Source organism: Rhagoletis zephyria, unplaced genomic scaffold (assembly GCF_001687245.7).
Source record: "Rhagoletis zephyria isolate East Lansing unplaced genomic scaffold, Rhagoletis_zephyria_1.1 Rzeph_scaffold_05749, whole genome shotgun sequence".
Lineage (NCBI taxonomy): Eukaryota > Metazoa > Arthropoda > Insecta > Diptera > Tephritidae > Rhagoletis > Rhagoletis zephyria.
Genome location: NW_016162832.1, coordinates 1,831 through 9,545, shown reverse-complemented (window position 1 = coordinate 9,545; position 7,715 = coordinate 1,831). Strand labels below are relative to the sequence as shown.

Sequence of the window (7,715 nt, the reverse complement as noted above, 5' to 3'; positions counted from 1 at the left end):
TTGTACACGCTTTTGTTCTTCACTTCACAGATGTTTTTTCGAAATTAATAAAAACCAAAAACAAAAAATAAAAATTACATGTTGCCTCTGAGGGCATTCGAACCCGAACATGCTGGGAGCACACAACCTTTGCGAGCTTTTTATTGGCAATACAAGAAATACCTTTTCTAATTTAAATGATGCTCGGACCAGGTACAGAACCCAGGTGCTGCGGGGTGGTTGTACGCATCTCTACCCAACAAACACTGGAACAAAAATTTTCAAAAGTTTAAGAAAGTCTTATTTCTCAATTTGATTTGCAGCATTGTTTACCATTTGAAACTAAACATTTTCCCTAATTGTTCTCAAACATTTTTCATCAACTTAAGAACGGTTTGAGAAACATTTAAGAAAAATTTTATTGGCATTCCGTTCCGTCCCATCTACGTAAAACGGCTCCTCGTCGCGGTTATTTCGCAATTTGTCTGTCGCAAAATGGATCCTCGTCCGAGTAAATTAGAGTTGGTATAATCATTTTGTGAATTATCTGTTGTAGACTGATCGGCCAACATTGTCTACTCACTGGCCATTTAAATATAAAAACGAAAGAGAGAAAAATTCCGCTGCATCGATAGTGACCAATAGTTTGCCTGATTAAAACGAAATAATATTTTTATGTTAAAAAAAAAATATTTATTTAATATAAATGGATTATTAAGTATGATACAAGAGCTTATTATCTATTGAAAAGGCCATAAATCCAAATAAAACAATCTTTTAATGTTTTTTGTTGAAAAATCGCAATAAATCCCAAAACCTGATAGGAAAAATTGTTTTCCACTAAATGCATTTTTTAAGAGTTCAGTAGAGCATAAATCATTAATTATACTTAAAAATTTAATTTTATCGTATTTTTTGCAAAACAAAATACTTCGCAAACTCTATTTATGTATTTTTTTGCAAAACAAACTGTATGCAACTAATTTTTTATATCAAGCGTATTTTTCTTTGTTCAGCTACCTAAATAAGTAAGCTATAAAATATACTGTAAAGCTGCATTAATAAAAATTCCTTTCCTATAAAACTGTGTTTCTTTTACATGCATCATAGGCAACACAATACAAATATTTCAATGGGAGTAACCGGATTCCATTTCGTTCCGCTCCACTCATGTTTGAGAAAAAGTTGAGAATTCAATATTTCTCAAATAGAAAATAAAGGAAAATTCAATATTAAAAATTTACCTTTTAGTTAGAGAACGCTATCGACGCTTGTTTGAGATGCATTTTACAACTAACGTTTGACAATTGAGAAAAGGACTGATTCCCAAATGCATTTCAAACTTCTTACAAATTTTATTAAGGTCTAAGTTCTACGTTCCGTTAAGTTAAGTTAAGTTGCCATTATCAGGCTTTTAGTCCGAAGATTTTTTGTGGTAAATTATGGTAAATATGTCAAAGGAACAGCTGTAGTGCGTTTGGTAACCAAATTGTAAACAAAAGAAAAGTTCAGAGAATTTTTGGTTAGTTACATGTGTGAGCTAAGTGTGTCTACTTACAAAAGAAACAAAATTTATAGCTTATGTTGAAGTTGTCAGAGATACCATTTTTTATTAAAAAGCGATCAAGTACTTTTCAGTGTTACTCTCTCGCTTTGAGCGAGTTTTTATTTTTTTTTACAATTTTACTAGATTTAGTCCGAGTAATACGGTATCAAACCGATTATTAAGAATGCTAAAAGATATAATTTATGATTTGGATAGTTGCCAAAGTAAGTTAATAAATTATTTCGCTGCGGTACTACAAAAAAAATCGCTTTTTGTTTTAAAATATGTAAAAATTTTGGGATCAAAATTATATTCCAGTACATTTCAACTAAATTTGGCACTTCAGTATAAAAAAAGCAACTAAATAAGATGTCGTACCTAGTTTCTTCATATACAGCAACTAACTGTTGAAATATTGCACATATATTTCTTTGTCACGAAAAGTACATCTTTACTGTCACATAGTGTTATTTATTGAGTAATTATATAAGCAGTATGTATTTATTCAGTTCTTGCTTCTGGCCACATTATTTCGTATTGATACAATTCCATACAAAATTTAAAACATTATAAAATATGTATGATGTATTTGTTGACAAACAAGTGTTCTTCAAGGTGTGTAGGTCGGATTACTTGCAAACATATTTACATAAGTTTGTGCATATGTATATGTTCTGCAGTATGTACACATTTCAAGTTTAAAAAAGCGCACACCTCCATAAAAATGCTTCAAAAATACTTTAGAACCCACAGCGATAAACTTGTATAAATTTGTGAACAGACAAAAAAGTATCTACTGGCATGTATGTACATTAGGGTAGTCTAAAAATACATATGAAAAACCAAAGTCCGAATTTTAATACTCTCACCCACTAGTATTTTTCTATATCGAAAAAATTAACCACTGTTTTTTATTTCAAAATGAAAAAAATATTTAGAGCTCGCTCAAAGCGCTCAAGGTTTTCTATGTATATTGTATAGGGAAGACATTTTTTCTTAAAAATTATAAAGAATTCTATAAAATCAACATTTTTCGATAGGAAAACTCAGTTTCTCTTCCGGAGAATTGTTTATTTCTCCAATTTTTAATGTATTTTAGGGGTCTCCCATTGCATTTATTTGGGTTTTATGGGTGACCTATAAAAATAGTTAGTATTAAAAAATGGTTAAATAAACAATTGGGTATTGTTATTGGAAGTCTCTTGAAGAAAAACAGAGATTTCTGATCGAAAAATATTGAATTCCAAGAATCCTATAACATTTCTACGAATTTTTTTTTTCATATAAAATACACGGAAAACATTTTATTTCAAAATACTTACGTATACATATATTTTTTCGGTATACTTATAAGAATCCTACGGTGTGGGTGCATTAAAATTACACTTTATCTACTTTTTTTTGGACCACCCTAATGTTCATGTATACTAAAATAAACATGCATACACATATGTACATAAAAGTACACATTTAAACACTTGAATAAAAAAAAATTAGCATGTGTAATACTCAAAATCACTTTGTTAATTTTTCACTTAAATTCGATGCATGTTAAGTTATAACAAAATTTAACGACTGCATGTCTCATACTATAAGTGATCGATGTAATAGCGGGCGCGCGCCTTAGGGTAATCCAACTTCTTATTAGACCATTAAAAATGCCCGCAACACTCAGCTCTCAAGCCAGCACGATCGTAAACTCTACGCTACAACTGCGCAGCCGCAGCTCAGCCGTCACTCAACGTCAGCGCTGCAGCCTGTTCAAATCATTAATCTGGCAGTCCCACACTAATGCGCTGGCGTGTAGCTATGGTGCGCGCATTGCGCGTGGGTGCTTTTGCGGACGTCGCTCCACCGTCATCACTCGCTACGATCTCGCCATTGTGAAGACAGAGGCTGCTGCGCAAATGCTTTTTCACACCACCACCAGCTTCTGCTTGCTCGTTGGTCGCTGTGTCGGCGTTTTGCTTTGTTGTAGCGGCGGTTGTTGGAATTTTTGGTGTGATTTTCCGTGCAGCTGACGCGATTGTTTGATTGTTAAGTCGACTTGTTGTGTTATTAAAATTATTGTTTTTGTTGTTATTTATTTTATTGACAAAACTGTTGCGCTCTTCATTTCCAACATCTCGGCTATTATTGCACTTGTTATTGTAGCTACTACCTGTATTTAATGGCTTTATTGTTGTTGCACTACCGCGTATGTCATTTTCCATAATTTTTTGCTCCGACGCCTCATTAGCATCCTCCGCGAAATCTATTTCACTATTGTAACGTCGTAAATCGTGTTGTTGTTGTTGCTGTGGCTGTAGTGGTAGTTGGCGTTGCTGATCGCTTCCGGTGCGCATATTTGGACGAGCGCGCGACTGTGGAGTTGACGCCAAAGGTCGTCGCAGCGATGGACTTGGAGTTTCTTCGTCGTGCGAGTAGGTGTCATCGCTGTAGGTGACATGCTTCTTGGGTGATGTGCGTATGCGCATATTCCTCATGCGGCCTTCCATGTAATCTAAATCGGCGTCGCAATCATTGTAGTCTCTGCTGTCGGCCACCTCGTTATCCCTATTCATGTAACGTCTATTGCCTAGATTGGCTTCATTGCCTCTATAAGCGTCACTGCCATAATTATCGCAATAGCGTCGCTCCCTTATGGGATTCCTTAATATACGCTTAGGTGTACCTGTAAAACGGCCTACACTATTAGAGCGTCGAACAGCAGCACCATACCTTGGAACAGGTGCGTAATCAGGTACATCGTAGTCATCTTCGTATGTCTCACGAAATCGACGCTCGCGTCTATAGCCATACTCTGGGCTTACAGTTCTTCTGTTTTCCAAGTAGTCGATATCACGTATGTTTTCGTCTTTGAGGCGATTACTATGTTCCCGCATATTTTTCTGATAGCCACTCAAATCTCCACGAGCATCTTCGAACTCATCATCGAAAGCCCGTTCGCCCGCATATCGGTCATCTCCTCTATTTTGCAATTCGTCACGAATATTATTTTTGGGCACTACCTCGACATCATCTGCATGCCTTGCACTCTCCTCCAATCCCGCTACCTCAACTTTTTCGCGTCTTTCTGCAGGATACAATTTTTCATTTGTACCCAGACTACGCATATTGTTTTTCACTTGCAATTTTGGACTGTTTTTCGTATTTCGTTCCATCTCCTTCTTATCATTCATATCCATTTTTGTGCGTCGGAAATTGTTCCGATTATTTAACTCATCGCCCATATAATCATAGAACTCGATTTTCGATGTGAAAGCCTGCTTCTTCTTGGCGGTGGTGTATCCCGCATTCACCACATTCTCGGGCAGTGGCAACTTCATTGCTGTAGGTTTGGGTGTCACCTCGCTACCAGCGCTCCTGTTGCCCCTCAAGAGCAATGGCTTCCTAGTCTTACTTTCATCGCATAAATTATCCAAAAATTCGATAGACGATTTAGAGAATTCCTTCTGAAATAACTGCCTTGTACTGTCACCGCTGTTGCCGCTCACCGATGATTGCATACGCAGCTGTGGCCGTTCGTTCTGTGCAATTTGTAAGCTATTACGTCGCTTGACGCGCGTTTCCAACGCTGAATCGACTTTGGTGTCATCGGGCCAGAAAATACTCGATTGCAGGCGATTACGTTGTGTACTGCCCCGTTCAATCATACCGGGTGGCAGACCCATGTAAAATTTTCCATTGAGCATCTTGGCTTAAATCACAACAAACCCGACCGTCTACGCTAGAATTAAGATCTCAACTGAAATGTTGCCGCGCATTGAGAATCGATTGAAGGTAATGACTTGGTCGGTTAGTTGCAGCAGCTGACACTTGTTGATGCTGCCAAGTTAAGGCAGAGATTGTTAGTTTTGTTAGTAGTTGTACTGCTTGTGGGCGTTGTTGTTATTGCTTAAATTTTTAATATTTAATTTTCTGTTCTGTGTGATTTGAACCCAGTGAGCATTTAGACGAGAATTGCGATTTGGTTAAGTGTAGACATAAATGAACAGTTTAAAAGTCCAATAAAGCGGGTAAGTCATTGCTTTTCTGTGTCCACCAAAGCCAATTGGAGTTGCCAAGAAAAGCCAAATCCGTTCCACCTGGTCTTTCCATTATGAAGAATACGTCTTGCTTCCCTCTTCAGCTCCCTTTATCGGTCATTTTAGCTTACGTGGCGCCCGACCGATCATTGTAAAGCTAAGGTATTCACCATCGCCAGCGTGCAAAGGCTCGTGAATATTCCGCAGAAGCTTTCTCTCTGTTCCGCAGCTATTATCATCTTCTCCTACATCAGGTTAAAGAAATTATATGAAAGAGAGCCACCCTAACTGAAACCTCGTTTGGTATAAAACGAAGCTGGTGCTATTGCTCAACGTAATTGTACACAGCCTTATTATTTTCGTGGGGATACCAAAGTCAGACATTGCGGCATAAAGGCAACAGCTGTTGAAAGCGGCTTTGAAATCGACCAATAGATGGTGCGTGTCGATCTTCTTTTGCGAGCCTTCGGATATTCGGCATGCGGTGAATACCTGGTCTAAGAGGGATTTACCAGGTCTAAAACCGCACTAATAAGGCCTATCAATACATTGACAGTGGGCTTCAATTTTTCTCACAATGGGCTCTATAAGACCTTATAGTCGATGCTGGAGAGCTGACCGCGGATTGTTGTCGCATACGGCTTGGTCTCCTTTCTTGCATATTGGGCAGAGCACACTTTAATTCCAGTCGTAGCGCATGCGTTCATAGGTCTTTGGTCGTCGCGCCCTTCTTTCGTCGGGGCGTAGGCGAAAATACATGGGATGTTGAAGAATTTCGCTTTGATGTAGATTGTGGTGATGGTGACCTCTATTGACGGAAGCAGGGATCACACGATTTGTGCATTTGTACCTACATGTTTGTACATTTTGGCAGTCACAGATTGGTGTGATCTACAAAATTGAATCGAGAATGAGTTCAGCTCAATAAAAAAACCCACTCTGTAACTTTTAAAATGTGCAAATCCGTATAAATGTGTAATGCCTGCTCTACTTTTACAACCGATATTTTTTCAAAAATTAAATATAACACTATTGTTCACTGGGAATTTACTACAACCACATGCATTCAATAATTTATGTCACCACTTTGCTGCTTTTGGCTCATAAAATGTTGCTTTTGTTGTTCTTATGACCGTAGCTGCTATTTTTGCAGCGACAAGTTTCTTTTTACGGTCAATTCAACAACACGAAAACAGTTCGACAGAAGTTGTTGGTGTTGATCGTATTCATTCTTATAATAATGGTTTGATAGAATTGTGGCACAAACGATAATTCAATGGAAAAAGCCTGTATGTATTCAGAATCTTTTAAGCTGATATCTTATAGGCTCTAATGCAGGAAAAGCTAGTATAAGAACAGCCTGCTTGGTATTTATACAATGTTGACAATTGCGCAACTGTAGTTTTCATTGCGAATTACAATTTAAAAAAGCGTCAATAACTTTGCACAGCTGGCATTTTAGCCGTTTAATGGGCTTAGAGTTTATAAGTAGCTGGTTTCTTTTTACTTTGGTTTTAATTTTGTTGGGAATGTACGAGTATGTATGTATATATGTACCTGCTGTATAGCCTCCCAGTTTGTGCTGGCTTTGCGACCCACCACCCACTTCATATGTAAGGTCTAAAAATATCTAAGATACAGTGTTCGAAACAATTATAGCCGCAACACATTTTGACAACTGTTAACATATTATTATTTTTTTTTTGTTATTTAATTGTGGTGATTTTTTTATAAGAATATAGTTCATTCTTTAACAAATCCCGTAAAACTCCAAGTTTCAAACTTTGTGCAATAATTAAAAAAATATAACAAACTTTCTAACTTTTTTTATTAGGTTTCCTAAGAAGATTCTAAGTATGCAGTTTTGTAGCCCTTTGAATTCTAGTAGAGCGCAGTGCAAATTTCAAATGGCTTTGCGTTTTTTCTTTTTATTCCATTTGCTTCCATATAACGAATACTCGCAATTTATTTTTATATGGAAGAAAACCTTAACATCCTCCTTCTAAAAAATCAACGGTAATTTATAGCTTTTCGAAACTTGCACTTTATTTACTAGAATTTAATAGTCTATAAAACTGCATACTCAGAATCTCTCTCGGAAATCTAATTAAAAAAGCTGGGCATATTTGGAAAGTTGATTGATTTTTTTTTTTTAATATTGC

The 7,715-nt window shown here is 36.8% G+C and overlaps 1 protein-coding gene across 1 annotated transcript; it reads right to left on the bottom strand.

The window, feature by feature from the left end:
- Positions 1-3,027: 3,027 nt before the first annotated feature.
- LOC108372430 (uncharacterized protein DDB_G0283697) lies at positions 3,028-5,692 on the bottom strand. Its single transcript, XM_017628112.1, has one exon. It carries the CDS (start codon positions 5,218-5,220, stop codon positions 3,295-3,297), a length of 1,926 nt encoding a protein of 641 aa, XP_017483601.1. The 5' UTR covers positions 5,221-5,692; the 3' UTR covers positions 3,028-3,294.
- Between the last annotated feature and the right edge of the window lie 2,023 nt (positions 5,693-7,715).